This window comes from Onychomys torridus, chromosome 1 (assembly GCF_903995425.1).
Source record: "Onychomys torridus chromosome 1, mOncTor1.1, whole genome shotgun sequence".
In the NCBI taxonomy this organism is placed as follows: Eukaryota; Metazoa; Chordata; class Mammalia; order Rodentia; family Cricetidae; genus Onychomys; species Onychomys torridus.
Window position 1 is genome coordinate 143,349,842 of NC_050443.1, and position 17,124 is coordinate 143,366,965.

Here is a 17,124-nt window from a genome sequence, read left to right on the forward strand (position 1 = left end):
ACCCTGTCTCGAAAAACAAAACAAAAAAAAAAGTTTAAAGTCCAAACTAAGACACATTCCATAATACACAGTGAAATAAGACAAATTATACAAGACAGGTTCTTTTTATTTTCACAGTCAAAATAAGGCTTTTCTAAATATTTAAATTATTGTTTAAAAAAATCTGAAGACATCTTAGGACATTATATTCCTAATCTCTGCTAGTAGCTAAATTCTCAAAAGATCAATTAGTTCAGTCATTTCTGAATATATGTCAAATCACTTTGAAAAATATAACAGCATAATGTGATGTCTATGAAACAAGCTACATGATATACATATATACATATACACACATATATATACATATATCTGCCTGATGAAACCTAGATTCAATGATTCTTACCCTACAGTCTACATGACTAGTTTAAAGAAATATAAAGAGAAGGAAAAATGAATATAGTTGCTACACTAAGAAGATAGTACCAAGCTTATAAATTTATATAGACTGACAAGAGTTAAATAGTGTATGTATGTGTACAGCATTCTAAAATCTTACCTTCAAGGAAAAATGAAAGCAAGAATATGATCTTTCCATTGTCTCCTTGACTAACTACAGAGCTCTAGCATTATACTATGTGTGCTATGGCAACAGAGGACACAGGGAATCTACAGAGGAGTATTTTGAAAGGAAAGCCTCAGTAGAAATCCTGATCTAGAGTTGAGAGCAATACCTACCTGTCCAGTTTTATCACTGTCTAGGACTTTAGAACCCCTATGAACAAAAACTCGATTCATCAAAAATTACACAAGTTTAAAAAGAACAATGGTGTAGGAATTAAAACTGTAATATAAACAAAATGAGTGCAACCATAAAATAAACCTTAATTAAAAACAAAAGAAATGATTTTAACTTACCATCAAGATAAATATCACTCCCTAACTCAGCATCAACCCAAAACATAGAAGCCACTGCACCTGAAAATACATAATATAATAATATTCTTCAAATTGCAAAACATGATTTTACCAGTCTTATTTTTCACCAGTGGAGTTAGTTGCTACAATAAACCAATGTGTCAATCTTTTTATGAGAATTACAGTGATAGGATTTTTCAAGATCTGACTGCAGCCTATTCCTCTCCCTATTTCTAAATCAATAAACTCTTAGCACTCACCACACATCATGCTGCTATTGATGCCGGAACAATTTACCAATATATACTGTGAGACAAAATTGGACGCAATAGCTGAGAATACATTTGACATTTTTTCTCATTTCTTGAATATGTTATCATACAGTTCACAAATAATAAACTCCTCCCAAGGAAAAGTAAATAAAACACATTAATTCCAAAAATCACTTGCCCCAAATAAGTCAAATAACAAGAAAAATGACAAGTTCTCTGGTGGCATTCACTGTCATATATTTACTTAGTATTGGACATAAAATTTGCATCTGAAGAAAAATTATTTCTAAGAAAGAAATTAAAATGTTTTTGACAGGAACTGGTTTAACACAAAACCACACATTTTGATTAGTGCGCCACGATACAAGAAAAAGAAAGTGACAGCAGGAGAAAGCATTTGATTTTTCAAAGCATCCCCTTCCCAGTTAGTGATGGTGCTGTCTAAAAGAATGAGTACAGGGGCAAACAAGGATAACTGAACTCATTCCACTGTCTAAAGCTGTCCACCTACTCTGACAAGATGTGGTCCTGCTAAGCATCACTCTGTGTCAACAGTGAAACACCTGTCAGCTGTTTACAGTGATTACTCATGCAAGATATAGCAAGGGCCACAAGATCTAATGGGTTTCCTGATACCTATTGATTTTTTCCCAAAAACTTAATAGTTTTCCAATTTGACTGAAATAGGATTTGTGAGTAACAGGAGCAGAATCAATGTCTGTCCTCTTCAAGGAAATTACTTTACCATGACAATTATTTAGCTAAGAACTGGAGAGTGTCAGTCTCCTAAGCGAGAAACAACTGAATTGCCAATAAGACTTATTTCCACTTTCTTGGCTAAAAACATGGTTTTAATTAATAAAGGAGAAGAAAGTAAATTTAGCATATCATGACACCAAACAATATGATACAAAAAAGTATTAATTTATTTACTTAGCCAAATACATAAGTATGTTAGCATCATACTTTTATAACTTTAAAACCTTACTGCTTTTTATTCAATTAAATGGCTTTAAGCCTTACTTCTTAGGAGGATGAATTGTAAATGTGTATTACAGCTTTTATTCTAAATATCATTTACATCTGATACAATCCTTACAAGATGCACAAGAAAGAACTATTTGAACTATAGATGTAGGTGCTTAGGAACAGTAAAGATGAGGGAATAGAGTAGGTGATTCTTCTCTCCAGGGAATATTAGGCAATGTCTGAAGATAATTTTAGTTGCTTCTAGGAATATGCTACTGGCAGGCAGAACGAGGGATGCTGTTAAACATTCTATAATGCTCAAGATACACCCCTCACAGAAGATAACTGGCCATCCAAAACATCATTTGTGTCAAGGCTGAGAAATTCTGAACTACATTATAGAATCTCCCTCCTTCAAAACCTGATTTTAAAAAATGTTTAAAATATCAAAATTTTATCAGAACAACCAAATAATAAGAAAAGATCAGTTCCCTAACCATAAATTTAGAAGTGTCATAGTCAAAACTGGAAACAAAGTTCTATGTGAGTGAGGTGTTTGAATAGGAATGGCCCCACAGGCTCATCTATTTGAACGAACGCTTGGTCATCAGGGAGTGATGCTGCTTGACAGGGATTAGGAGGTGTGGCCTTGGAGGAGGTGTGGCCTTGGAGGAAGTGAGTCACTGGGGTGGGCTTTGGGGTTTCAGATGCTCAAGCCAGGCCCAGGGTCGCTCTCTTTGTGCTGCCCATAGATTCAGACGTAGAATTCTCAGCCACCATGTCTGCCTGTGTGCTGCTGCCATACTCCTGGTAAAGAGGATAATGGACTAAACCACTGAAACTGTGAGCAAGCCTCAGTCAAATGCTTCGCTTTTTAAGAGTTGTGGTCTACCGGGTAGTGGTATCACACGCCTTTAATCCCAGCACTCAGGAGGCAGAGGCAGCAGATTTCTGAGTTCGAGGCCAGTCTGGGCTACAGAGTAAGTTCCAGGACAGGCACAAAGCTACACAGAGAAACCCTGTCTTGAAAAACAAAAACAACAACAACAAAAAAAGAGTTGTGGTCATGGTGTCTTTACAGAATCCTACTACTTTTCAGAAACATCTCCCCAAAAGGCAAGATGTAGGACTAACTGGAAAGCAATAAGGGGGGAAAGCCAATGATAACAACGAATATTTTAAGAATAAAAATGTTAATCACTCCTATGCCAGGGGACTTTGCTTTGTGGGACCGAGGGCAAAAGGAACAAAAACTCTGAGGTCTAATGATGCCCCACGGCAAGAGCTGGCTATGCACTACCAGATGAGTGGAACAAATCCAAGATAGCCACCCTGGGTATTTAAGGGCAGAAGCTAATAGCCATTTTACCTCATCTGTCCATCTGGTCCCCCGTTTCCATTAGCTTCTCGTTTCAAGTGTCCCAGTAATACCCAGTTTTCAAACTGGGGCTCAAAAATATGTGTTTGGGGAAGATAGTGAAGATAGTAAAAGGAATTCCTCATCAATGCACACACGGAAAGCAAAGTCCTCTGACCTTCCCATCTGGGGTACAAAAGTACATATGCGATTTCAGCAGAGGAAATCAAATACAGGTAAATGTCAGGAAGGGAAAAAAAAAAAAAACGGAGTAACTTAATAGCACAACAAATGTCAAAGGATTCATTCTTCAAGGAAATAATTTAAGAAATCAAATAAAACTTTGAAGTAGCTATTTACAAAAAAAAAAAAATCTGAAAGCAATACAATACAAAAACAAGCTTGAAGGCCAAAAAGGAAGAGCAGAATAATATTCTAAGGCTTTGTATCACTAATGAAATATATTTGGAATCAATTTAATAGCACCACTGCTTAACCAATAAATTAATTTACAACAGTTAAAAAATAGATAAGAAACAAGTATGTTGACATAAGGAAAGCATAAGATTATCAGAGTAAGGGGTTGGGGATTTAGCTCAGTGGTAGAGTGCTTGCCAAGCAAATGCAAGGCCTTGGGTTCGGTTCTTAGCTTCGGAAAAAAGAAGAAGAAAAAAAGATTATCAGAGTAAACATAGCTGCAAAAGATAAATCAGAACAATTAAAACAGGGATAAGGGCATAGCTTAGTGGTGGAGAACTACCTAGGATGTGCAAGGTACTCAAAAACAGTAAAAAAGAAAATCAGAAGCCCAGGAGATGGCTCAGCAGGCAAGGGTGCACACTGCAAACCAGGACCCACATGGTGAAGAGAGAGAGCTGAGCAACATGCTGGAGAGTCAACTCCTGCAGACCGTCCTCTGAGCTCCACACATGTTCCACAGCATACACATTCATATTCGCTCTCTTTATTCATGTTCATTCATTTTCTCTCCCTCTCTCACCCCCTTCCCTTGTAAACACAAATATATAAACAAATTAGTATGATTTAAAAAAGAAAATTAGATTAGTTAAAAGAACAAATAAAATTCATTATGAAGAAAATTGGTCTCAATAATATAGAACCAAATGATTTGACAGAAAAAATATTTACAGTAATTTAAAAAAAAAATGAAAACGTCCTTAAATAAAGTGTAGGAAAAAAATGGCTGAAAAGAAAAACAAATTCCCACATTTTACCAGACCATAACTACTTGAGGCCTGTCCCTAGTGACTTTTGATGTATTATGTAAACATTAGGGATCTAATTATTTTTTTAAAAAATTTTATGTGCACTAATGTTTTGCATGCACATATATCTGCACCATATGCTGTATACATATGGCACACACTCATACAAACACCCACACATACATCCACATAAAAATAAATCTTTATAAAAATAACTTATTCCTGCCAATAACTCTAATCAATTAATAAAACTTTAAATTCTATTAACAGCTTAAATGTCTCAAGAAGCACACTGACGATTCTTACATAACACAAGCTAGAATTTCTCCTCCTCTGAACAATAACAAAAAGTACACCCACAGTGAAGCTTTAGGGCTGGTGAAATGCTCAACAGGTAAAGCAAAAGTCAAGACTAGACCCAAATCGTCGGTGGAAAAGCTGATGGGCATAGCCAGTCACCTGTAACTCCTCATGGGGAAGTAAACAAAGGCAGACACAGGGAACTCCTGAAGCAAACTGGATAGCCAGACCAGCAAAAGTGACAAGCTCAGCTCTTAATTCATTGAAAGACTAAGCATCGTCAATACCCAAGGTAGAAATCCCACACACATTTGAATATGCATACATGTGGTGATATTTCATTTGTGCTGAAATGTGGTGATATTTTATTTGTGCATTAATAAATAAAGCTTGCCTGGAGATCAGAGGAAATAGCAAAACATTTTAACTAAACACAAAAGTCAGGCAGTGGTAGTATAAGCCCTTAATCCCTTAGCAGGCAGGATCTCTGTGTGTTCAAGGCCACACTAGGGAACACAAGCCACACTAGGGAACAGAGTCAAGTGTGGTAACACACACCTTTAATCCCAGTACCAACCATAGAGACCTGGAGGTCTGTATAGCCAGACAAAAAGTGACAGAGCTGTGTAGGAAGAGGAAGTGAGGTGGCTGGGCTAAGAGCCAGAGCCAGTGAAAGGGCAGAAAAGCAAAGCAGAAAAGCCTGAGTAGACAGGAAGTTGCGCATTTGGAAGCTGCAGAATTGGTGAGGTAAGGTTGGCTGGTGGCTTTCCCTATTTCCCTGATCTAAGGCTTTCACCCCTATATTTGGCTCCATGTTTTTTATTTAATAAGACAGCTTAGAAATATGGCCACACACACATATATGGAAGTACACCACATAAACATATGCAAAAATAAGGCTTTAATCTCATTTTAACTATTTCTCTAAGGTATCAAAGAACTAAATGCTGGTTACTAATAATGTCATTTCTTACCAGGATCTGCTAGTCCAGTGGTCTCCAAGAGTATGTAATCAAATTTCCCCTTCTTCTGCATCAGATTCTCTATAGCTCTAAGGCCACTGTCCCTGAGAATACCAAAAACATAGTAATAACTGACTACCTAAACATTTTAAAATAGTCACAAACAACACAAAAATATTTTCAGGCACACATACACACACACACACGCATATTTTAAAAAAAACCCTAAAGGCAAAGTGGATGTTATCTAACAAAAGTCAGTATTTATTTTACAGCTTTATAAAAGAAAACCAGTATAAATAATAATGAAATTTATTGTACTTTTCTTAAAGAAAAGAAAAGAAAAGAAAAGAAAGACAGCCTCTCACTACACAGTTCAACCTGGGCTGGAACTGTCAATCTTCCTGCTTCTACCTCCCCAAATGGTGGGATTACAGACTTTTATTACCTGTTTTTCATTCCCATAATACCAAAAGTTAAGGTAAGTATTAAATGTGGTGCCTTTTGATTTAAAAAAAAAAATCTTTATAACTCTTTCCTCTTTCCAAAAAGTTTGACTCTGTTTCAAACATCTACGATTGTAAATAATGCAGGAGAAATTTAATTCACTATAGAAAAATCAACAGCACGTGTAGTAATTATGATAATTTATCCAAGAGTTTATTTATCAGATAATTTATTTGAGTTGTTGTCTTATGTCAGGTACTCTTCTAGGACTGATGGTAACTTAGTAAACTAAGAAGACACTGCCCATGGAAACTTAAGTAGTAACTTAACATAAGGTTTGTTCTGTTTCTCTGTGTGTTTATGTGTTGATACTGGGATTTGAACACAGAGCCACACATATGCTAAGTAAGCATGCTACTACTGAGCTACGTTCCCAGTCCTCCTTTTACTTTTTGAGACAGGATCTCATTAAGTTGCCCAGGCTAGCTTTGACTCACTTGGTAGCTCAGGTAGGCCTTTATTTGGGATCCCCTTGCATCAGCCTCTCAAGTAGCTAGGATTACAAATCTGTGTCACCAGGCTTAGCTGATTCTTCCCTCTTTCTTATGTGTTTGCATGTGTAGGCATGTGTGCATGCAGAGGACAGATACCAATGTGGAATGTCTTTCTCAATGGCTTCCCAACTCATTTTTTTCTGATAGGGTCTCTCATTTGCTCCTGGAGCTCACCAGCTAGACTGCCCAGTCAGTGAGCTCCAGGGATCTACCAGTCTTCCTGCCAACCCAGCACTGGATTACAAGCTCACACTGCCACACGTGACTTTCCATGTTGGTACTGATGTTTTAAACTCAGGTCTCAAGCTTCTGTAAGAAGCACTTACCCACAGACATTTCCCAACCCACAGTTACTCTCTTTTATGACACATTTATTTTTTCAGTTGAAAGAGACTGAATACTTAGGGGCTGGAGAGATGGCTCAATGGGTAAGAGCAATTGTTGATCTTCCAGAGTACCAGAGTTCAATTCATAGCACCCACACGGTGGCTTACAACTGTCTCCAGTTTCAAGGCATTCAGCACCCTCTCTAGACTCTGTGGGCACCATGCACGAATGTGGTGCATAGGCATACATGCAGGCAAAATACCAATACACATAAAATAAAAACTAAAAACAAAAAGAGGTTGAATACTTGTAAATAAGATAAATGACACATTAAATTCAGAATAATCTTTAACATGTGAAATAAGACACTGAAAATAATTTTTAAAAATTTAATGAAAGATCCAGGTGGTGGTGGCACACACCTTTAATCCCAGTGGGAGGCAGAGGCAGAGGTGGATCTCTGTGAGTTCCAGGTTAGCCTGGTCCACAGAGAGAGTTCCAGGACAGGCTCCAAAGCTACACAGACAAATCCTGTCTCGAAAAGCAAAAATAAAACAAAACAAAACAAAATTCAATGAAAGAATAAGAACGTTAGAACAAAGAGAAAATAACAGCAAGAAACATTTAAAGAAAGCACAATCTAATGAATGTATATCCTATCCAAAAATATAATGGTACAAGCTATGTAGTAAATTCAGTTAAATTACACAGAAAAATCAAAGCTGGAAATATAATCAAGAGACATGGTAAGTCAGCCAACAAGCACACAGGAAACACGCCCCTTACTTCACTGAACAGCAGAGGCAACCATTTCTAAGTTCCAGCCACTCTTCATAGAGTTCTCCTCCTTGACTGATAGATAAGGACTTCTCTACTGCACTTCCTAGAAACAGAAACAGGCAGCCTTTCGATTACGTTCACTAGCCAAGCAAAAACAAGAGGATGTTCAGAAACAGAGTAGATTCCAATGCAGAAACTATAGCTTAGAACATGTACTCTTTCATAACTCTAAATCAATCACAAAGCTTCAAATTCTATTAACAGTTTGGAAGTCTCAAGAATATTGGTGACTCTTCAGTGATGTAAGCCAGAATCTCTCTTCTTTTGAACAACAAAAAGTAAACCTAAAGTCAGTATTGAATTCAGTAGATACTCAAATTATGGTACTCTAGAAGATTTTCACTTTTCTTTCTGTTAAGATTTAAAGCTGCCAGGCATGGTGTATACCTGTAATCCCAACACTTGGGAGCCTGAGGCAGAAGGATCTGGAGTTTAAGATACAAACTGGGCAATTTCCAGATCAGTCTGGGCTGTTACACAGTGAGACCTAATCTAAAAAAATGTAAATAAGGGCTGGAGAGATGGCTCAGAGGTTAAGAGCACTGGCTGCTCTTCCAAAGGTCCTGAGTTCAATTCCCAGCAACCACATGGTGGCTCACAACCATCTGTAATGAGATCTGGTGCCCTCTTCTGGCCTGCAGGGATGTGTGCATGCAGAGCACCCTATACATAATGAATAAATAAATGTTAAAAAAAAAAAAAATTTGAAAACCCATAACGTTGCACACTCCACACAAGAACTATCCTGGTTTCTTTAAAAAGGCAATAAACTTTTTTAAAAAATTTTAAAAAATGTAAATAAACAAGGGCTGAACAGACTGGTTAGTGGTTAAAAGTATTTGCTGCTCTTGCAGAACAGCAGAGTTCAGTTCCAGCATACACACTGCACATTAGATAGATGACAACTACCTATAACTCCAGCCCAGGGGATTCAAGGTTCATTTCTAGCCTCCAAAGGGCCTACACACACACACACACACACACACACACACACACACACACACACAAATAATTTAAAAATTTTAACAACTAGAGGCTGAAGAGATGCTCAAAGGTTAAGAACACTTGTTGCTCTTGCAGAGAACCTGGATTTTCAGCACCCACATGGCAGCTCACAACTGGCTATAATTCCAGTCCCAGGGGATCCAACACCCTCTTCTCCAGTCACCAGGCATTCCTGTGGTGTATAAACATACATGCAGGCAAAACACTTACATACATTAAATATTTATAAAATATTAAATAATTTAAGTTCTAATAAAACAAATCCAAAATTAATAAATACATCTCCTTCCTCCTTCAGACCCTTACTTGTCTAATTCTATCTCTTAACAGAGGAGCTGTTAAGAAAAAAAAGATATTTTTTTCTTCTCATCCATTGTAAACTTTCTAAATATACTGATATGCTTTTTAAATACTAGGTTTCATATATTCTTCAACCTCCTATGAGATTGTTTTCATTTTAATTCCTCATTAAGTTGGTGGTTTCTGTTCTAAGGTTACACAGGATTCTAAATATACTTAAAACTCTACTTCATTTTGACAAAAGTTTTTAGCTAAAGTATCATGTAATCACTTAAAAATTAAACTTTTAGCTTAAAAATTAAACTTTTAGCTACTTAGAGAAACCCTGTCTCAGAGGAAAAAAAAAATTAAACTTTTATTCAAATAAAAAAGTTTCTTAGTAAGGTTTACCTGGGAAATAAGTATACATGAGATGTTTATCATTAGAATGATTTTAGATGTTTTACATACAATGTACCAATGCCACAGAAAAGTTGTTTTTTTTTAAAATATTTATTTATTTATTATGTATACAATGCTGTGTCTGCATGGCCAGAAGAGAGCATCAGATCTCATTACAGATGGTTGTGCGCTACCATGTGGGAATTGAACTCAGAACCTCTGGAAGAACAGCCAGTGCTCTTAACCTCTGAGCCATATCTCCAGCTCTGACAGAAAAGTTTTAAATAGAAAAAAATTGTCCATTTTTCATTTATGTATTTTCTGCTCATATTTCAGTTGGGTGATGGTAGAGAATCACATAATACTAGGCTATATAAAACAATAAAAAATACTGAGGATGTTGCAAAAGGCAAAACCATAAAAACAATACAAAATGAAGAAAAACAGTAAGAAATAATAAATATAACTAATCTACAACAAAATACCTATTAATAAAAAGCTGGAAAAGGACTATTAGAAATCTTGCAGCCAGGCGGTGGTGACACACACCCAGCACTTAGGAGGCAGAACTACAAGGATCTCTGTGAATTCGAGGGCAGCTTGGGCTACAGAGTGAGATCTGGGACAGGCACCAAAACTACACAGAGAAACCCTGTCTCAAAAAAACAACAACAAAAAAAAAAACCTCAAAGAAATCTTCCAATTATTAATGGCTAAAAGCATAGCTCAGAGAGAGACGAGACTGAGAACTTTCTTAGCATACAGGAAACCTTGCACCACAATCAATCAATGAATGAATCAGTCTCTTCAAATGTACTTTACTTATTATGTATGGGGGAAGAGCTTGTGTTTGATGTGGACAGATTGTATGCAGAGGTCAAACTTTTAGGAGTTGGTTCTCAACTGGCTGAGGCAGGGTCTTTCTTGTTGCCTTTTGCCACTACACTGCACGCTCCAGGCTAGCTTCCACTACACTGCACTCCAGGCTAGCTTCCAAATTAAAAATTAATTTTAATTTTCTGAAACTATTCATAGTAGCCTCATATTAGCATCCATCTAATTTTAAGCACAGAGTATCATTTACCAGTGGAATAAAGGGTCCCAAATATTATTACAACACGACAGTTAATGAACTTTACTTACCTTCTCCAAATTCATTTAAAATAACTGCTATTTTTCTATTATGCTGTTCTGTCAAAATGTAGTTCAGAAGTGTTGTCTTTCCAGCACCTATAAAATGTATTAAAGCAACAAAACTCAGAGACTAATTTTCAAGACATATCTAAAAATAGCACAGAGGACTTTTCGAGATTAGAACAATCTCTGAAAACTATCATAATATTCCTTATGTATATTTTATAAATACTTACAAATAATCTTACAAGTTGAGTCAGTTGTCTAACTTAATAAGACTAAAATATGTCTTCATAGCTTATAATATAGCAATAAAGAACATCTAAAATTTATGCCTAATTAAAAAATAATGAATTATGGTGTCTAAGAAATGTCACTTCTAAAATAAAAAATATGTAGATTCCTTTCATGATGCCCCTTTCTCAAGTAAAAATACTTGGTTACTTCCCTAAATTTATTCAACCTATTGCAACATCCATGAACTAGCTACAAATTCAGACTGACTATAAAGCTACTTTTAGTATGACTAAGCAGTCTATTACTATAAAACTGATTTTATAAAATGGGCTACAGAGATAGTACACAACAGACTATTCAGTAGAGACATTCGTAAAACCACACCAACTTTATCCAGCAGGTGGCATAAGAAACCTAGTTTGTTCATCTCAAGCAGAAGAAAAACATTAATCAGGTGAACCAAAGATTCCAAAGTTCGTAATAGAATATATATTTTCAAAAAAACAACACCTTAACTGCACAGCAATGTAATTCAATTCTTGGAATGTATCATTCACTTTTCTGTAGGTAGACATTTTGATTGTCTCCAATGTTTTACTGCCACAAGCAGTAATGCTAAAGAGTCTTACACATAGTTTACACATGTCTACTAAAATACATTTGCAAGTTTCCTAGGGTATAGCTAGGATAGAGTTAGAGAGTACAGGGTACTAATATCTTCAATGGTTTGGGTCATTTTTCTTTCAAGAGTTTTTGAAGAGATGACACTTTGTTTTTAAAACTGCTGTGAAGCTCAACATAAATGAGTACCATGAAGAAAAGACAGGTTTAAGAACACAGAACCATAAGCAGAGTCTTAGAACAAGAGGCCCTGAACATAATCATGTACAGGCCAATGACAAAGTTGAAAGCCATGAATATAAGAGATATCCTCCAAAGAGTTTAATAATTAACCACATTATGAAGAAAAAGACATCAAGCTACAACCTACAATCACTCAAAGTATCTACTGTGCATCAACTTTAAGGCTCTGCCTCCATAGAGCTTAAAAATGTTGAGGGGTGAGTGGGTGGAGAACTTTGATATAAATTAGGAAGCTATTTTGTGTCAAGTTGATCATTCAAGAGAAGACATACAAAATACCATGGAGAACTTAAGAGGGCTATTTAGTCAGAACAGTTACAGGAAGAACTATATTCCAAGGGGTACTCAATCTGTGGGTCATGACCCCTTTGGGAGTCAAACGACCCTTTCAGAGGGGTCACCTAAGACCATCCCCCATCCTGTAAATCAAATATTTATATTATGATTCAAAACAGTACCAAAGTTGCAGCTATGAAGTAGCAACGAAAATAATTTTATGTTTGGGGGTCATCCCAACATGACGAACTGCAGTGAAGGATTGCAGCATTAGTAAGGTTTAGAACCACTGCTTTAAAAAGTAAAGTGAGTTCAATATGTTGGGCCATCTGACAGGCTAGGGAGGTAGGCAAGAACCAGACCACAAAGGTCCTTGAGTTCCTGCTGAGGAACCTGAACTTTCATCCAAGTAGAAGCCACTAAAGAGTGTGACACAATCAAACTAACACTTGGGAGATGCTGTTAGTGTTGGAGGTGGTTTGGCATCTCAGGAGCAAGGTTTGAGGAGATATTAGTATATTCAGTGTTGGACATGCTAAGTCTGGAGCTCTCTGTAGGACATCAAAACAGAAACTATATAGAAATTAAACTAAAGAGTGGAAGCCAGAGAAATGGGTGGGAACTAGGAAGGAAAACATAGACCTGCAGGTGCAACAGTGTTCCCACTATTTCAAAAGGAAAAAAAATGGCAAAGGAGGCACACTGTCCCTAGATTCAGTCAGGAACAAGGAGGTTGCAGGGGTTAGTCCTGACCCCAGAGCTTCAAACCATTACCTGACTGTTCCTTCCACATACCAGTAAACAAAATGTGGGAAGATAGAGGGGCAAGTCTGAAGTGTGCTCTTTGAACAAGGAATTTGCTCAACTTCTGTGGAGTAGCTTCTGAGTCCAAAACACTATTCCTTTATGAAATCTAGGCCGAAGTAAAAACTAGAATATACCTGGTCTGACTCTAGAAGAAGGAAAAAACTGGTGGTGGGAGGCACCAGTGATTTCTTAGTCAGATGTAAAAGGAGTGCCGGGTACCGCTCGTCTCTTGCAGCATACAGGGCTGAGAGCACTTTATTCACATTTTTAGTCATGTGTTGCTGCCCTCTGTGACCTGTACTGTTTTAAAAGGATATTTGGAAACGTTTCCAACGAAAACTAAGCACGCGAACTGTCCTTCATAAAACTGCACCATGTTCACAAATCCGTGCTTTCGGGTATCCCCTGGGTACCCCCAAGCTTAAGGAAGTGTTCAAGGCAAAGATCTTACTCTAAAACTCGATGTCCTGCAGGGCTTTGCAAGCGGCTCTCCAAAGGAGGGTGGGGGCAGGTTACAACAGGTAAAAACTTCCCACTAACGGCTGGAAGAGTTTGGTTCCTGTGAAGCTAAGCGGGGTGTGAGGCATTTTGCAGACAGGGCATCTTTTTCTTTTCTTCCTTTTTTTCCTGATCAGGGCATCATCTTTTAATAACAATAGACTGTCGGTTTCGTTGTTTCCCTTCTCAGCTGAAAAAACAAACTCAGGGGACTTTATCTATTTCATTCTACACTGAGGTGGCTGGGCTTCACAGAGGTAAGAAGCCAGCGTATCACGAGGCCACAAGGACAGTAAACTGAGTCTGGGTTTCAAAACCGCCTCGGAAAACGCGAGGGGAAAGAGACCCCAGCCCCTACCTCGAAGTCATTCGTCCTCGGCGGGAGGCCCGGGTGCCTGAGGAGACACGGCAGACCCCCCTCCGAGAGCACAGGTCACGGCCTTCTCCGAGCCACCATTAATTACCTAAATACCCGGTGATAATTGTGACGGGAATCTTAATGAAGAAGTCAAGATTTTCCTCTCCTTCTTGGCTGTTGGTCTCAATGGGAACCAATTCAGGACAATCCTCCGCGTACTCCTCTTCCGCCTCCACAGTTTTCATAGCCGGTAACATGCCACCGGCGGCACACCGCCCCTCAGCGAAAAAAGCTACCACAGTAGACTGTCTGCGACTGGATTCAGTCAGCGCGGCGCTGATGACGTCACCACGACGCGCCGCATAGCCTGACTCTTCAGCTACGCCCCCACTTGAACTAGACAACGCCTTCCCGGGAGGGCACGCCCCTATGCAGAGATGAGCCCGCCCACACACGCAATGGGCACGCCCCTTATCGGGCGGGACACACCCCCGGATGTGAGGCATGCTCTAGGGGCGTGTCCTCTGAGGACGAGCCAAGCTGCGCTGTATTGTTATGACGCTAGGGGCTCTCTTGCCTCCAAACTGTAGAGGGCTCTTGCTCTCTACTGTGTTGCTAGGGCTGAGACTAGACAGGTTCGGACTTGGAGCGGCTTCACCAAAGCCTTTCCCACAGTAAGTCCATTTTTTTTTTTCATTCACAAGGAAAAGAATGATTATGAAGTCAGGTTAATGAATTGTAACTTTTCTACCAGAAGGATAACTAGCGAAACTTTTGACAATTATAATTACACAATATAGCTATCTGATCTTTTACAATGTAATAATTTATACTAGTTTTGTTTACTTCTCATTGTTTACTTAGATATCAGGTAAACTCAGTTCATTATTTAATTTGATGGCTCATAATAATCCATGGAGATCACTACTTAACAATTACAGTGGACTCCTTCCACAGCACCCCTAACCCAAAAACCTTAAATTGCATCTCTTCTATTCTAATCTAGAATACTAACTAAAATCATGAATTTGCTTGGAATTGCTGAACATTCCTTTACATATATGTTGTGTCCTTATACACATGCACATAAATAATGTTGTTTAATTTTGCTTGTTTTGCAACTTCATAAAAAGAGTGCCATACAATGTATATAATCTCTTGGGGGTTGCTGTATTTCCAGCTTCACTTCTGAATTTCCTGTCAATTGTTTTCAGGTGTTTGTTTTGTTTTGAGACATTCATACATTTTCCCAACAATGTAAGAGATTGTATTGATCTAGTGCCCAGTATTAGCAGACATTAATCCTTTACGAATTATATACAAAATAATCCCCCAGTGTGACCACCAGTTGCATTTTGTTGGTTTATGAACAAGACTGAGCATTTTTTATGTGTTTTACAGTTCAGCCCAGATGGCTAGCAAGCAATGTTGTGTCAAAATGAGGCTTTACTCAGAATAAAAAGAGTTTGTTGTAGAATCTTATTTTAACTGGGCAAAGATGTGCTACATTTGTTTATGCTGCAGAATGTTACTTTAACTGTAGGAAGGGATGTTCTTTTGTTAATGCTGCATTTGTTTAATTATGAAAAGATGTGTTGCGTGTTGTTTCCCCTTGCCTGCCTAAGGCACCTGATTGGTCTAATAAAAAAGCTGAACAGCCAATAGCAAGGCAGGAGAAAGGATAGGCAGGGCTGGCAGGCAGAGAGAATAAATAGTAGGAGAAATCTAGGCTTGAGAGAAGAGAAGCCAGGCAGCCATCAGCCAGCCAGACATAGAGACAGCAAGAAAGTAAGAAAATGTAAAAAGCCCCAAGGCAAAATGTAGATAAAGAGAAACAGGTTAATTTAAGTTAAAAGAGCTAACCAGAAACATGCCTAAGCTAGGCCGATCATTCAAAACTAATAATAAGTCTCTGTGTCATGATTTGGGAGCTGGCTGGTGGCCCAAAAGAAAATACATTGGGTGTTCAGTGTACCCCAAACACCCATCAGCTGACCGATAAAATGGTGTATCCAGACAGGGAGACATGAATTGGCAATGAACAGGTACAAAGTACTAGTGACCTGCTACCAGGGGAACAAATCTCAAAAACATGCCAAAAATAAAGCCATTCACAAAGAGCACACATTGTATAAGTCCATTTGTATAGTATGCCCTCGACAGGTGAGTCTAGAACCAGAAAACAGGTCTGTAGTTGCAAAGGACTGTGGGTCTAAGAGACACTGCTAATGGATACCATGTATTTCTATGGTAATAAAAATGTTCCAAACTTGGTCATTATTATGGCAAAACAACCATGAATTCACTGAAAACCACTGCATTGTGCACATTATTAAGTTAATTTTATCTTACATGAGCTTTATAACTTTTTAAATTTATTATTTATTTGTTTGTTTATTTTATTTAAGGGCCATCATGTGCTCAAATGTTGGGAAGATTTCGTTTTTTCACAGGGAATTGATGGCTTTATCAGTTTAAAGTTCTGATCTCAGGTACAAACATGAAGCTTACAACTTGGCAAAATGGTTCCTTTAGTGTTTTTGCATATTCCCCTCCAATAAAATAATTATTTGTGCTGGCAGTGGTGGCACACACCTTTGATACCAGGACTTGGGAAGCAGAGGTAAGTGGATTTCTGTGAGTTCGAGGTCATCCTGGTCTATAGAGTGAGTTCTAAGACAGCCGGGACTGTTAAACAGAGAAACCTTGTCTGGAAAAACAAAACAAACAAACAAAAATTATCCATTGAATCTATGGATCTATTTTCTTTTCTCACACTAGTAACTGAGCAGAATTTAGCAAGTGTATTTCTGAAGAGCAAGGTTTTAATCTATTGACTCGAAGATTCAGAGCCTCAGTTCTCCTAGGCAGCTAGATCTTACTTTATCACTTCTATCACAACAGAAGATTTACCATTTTTCTAAGTGAGCCTTTGTTATTATTGTTTAATTCAAAATATTTTTTAAAGTAAGTAAAATCAATTCCTGCAAATAATATGGTAGAATATATCATCGTTTTTTCATTTATCTTAAAATTCTCTCCACACTTAGCTTTGATTTTTTTATTTCCTCAAAATAAATTTACAGTAAAACAATAATAACAGCAATAATTAC

At 37.7% G+C, this 17,124-nt stretch overlaps 1 protein-coding gene across 4 annotated transcripts in view; it reads right to left on the bottom strand.

Annotated features, from left to right (window-relative positions):
* The window catches only part of LOC118597466 (COBW domain-containing protein 1), a 44,144-nt gene extending 29,769 nt beyond the window's left edge, over nt 1-14,375 (bottom strand). Inside the window, exons 1-5 of one of the 4 annotated variants that reach the window (XM_036209054.1) lie at nt 14,118-14,375; nt 10,981-11,067; nt 8,098-8,194; nt 5,996-6,087; nt 898-957 (exon numbers count right to left, since the gene is read on the bottom strand). In XM_036209054.1, coding sequence (XP_036064947.1) covers nt 898-957; nt 5,996-6,087; nt 8,098-8,194; nt 10,981-11,067; nt 14,118-14,268 — 487 coding nt within the window. In that variant the 5' untranslated portion in view covers nt 14,269-14,375. Of the gene's footprint in view, nt 1-897; nt 958-5,995; nt 6,088-8,097; nt 8,195-9,236; nt 9,251-10,980; nt 11,068-13,289; nt 13,343-14,117 lie in introns of those variants that run through there. The other 3 variants (XM_036209069.1, XM_036209078.1, XM_036209062.1) reach the window with 3 other exon arrangements.
* Between the last annotated feature and the right edge of the window lie 2,749 nt (nt 14,376-17,124).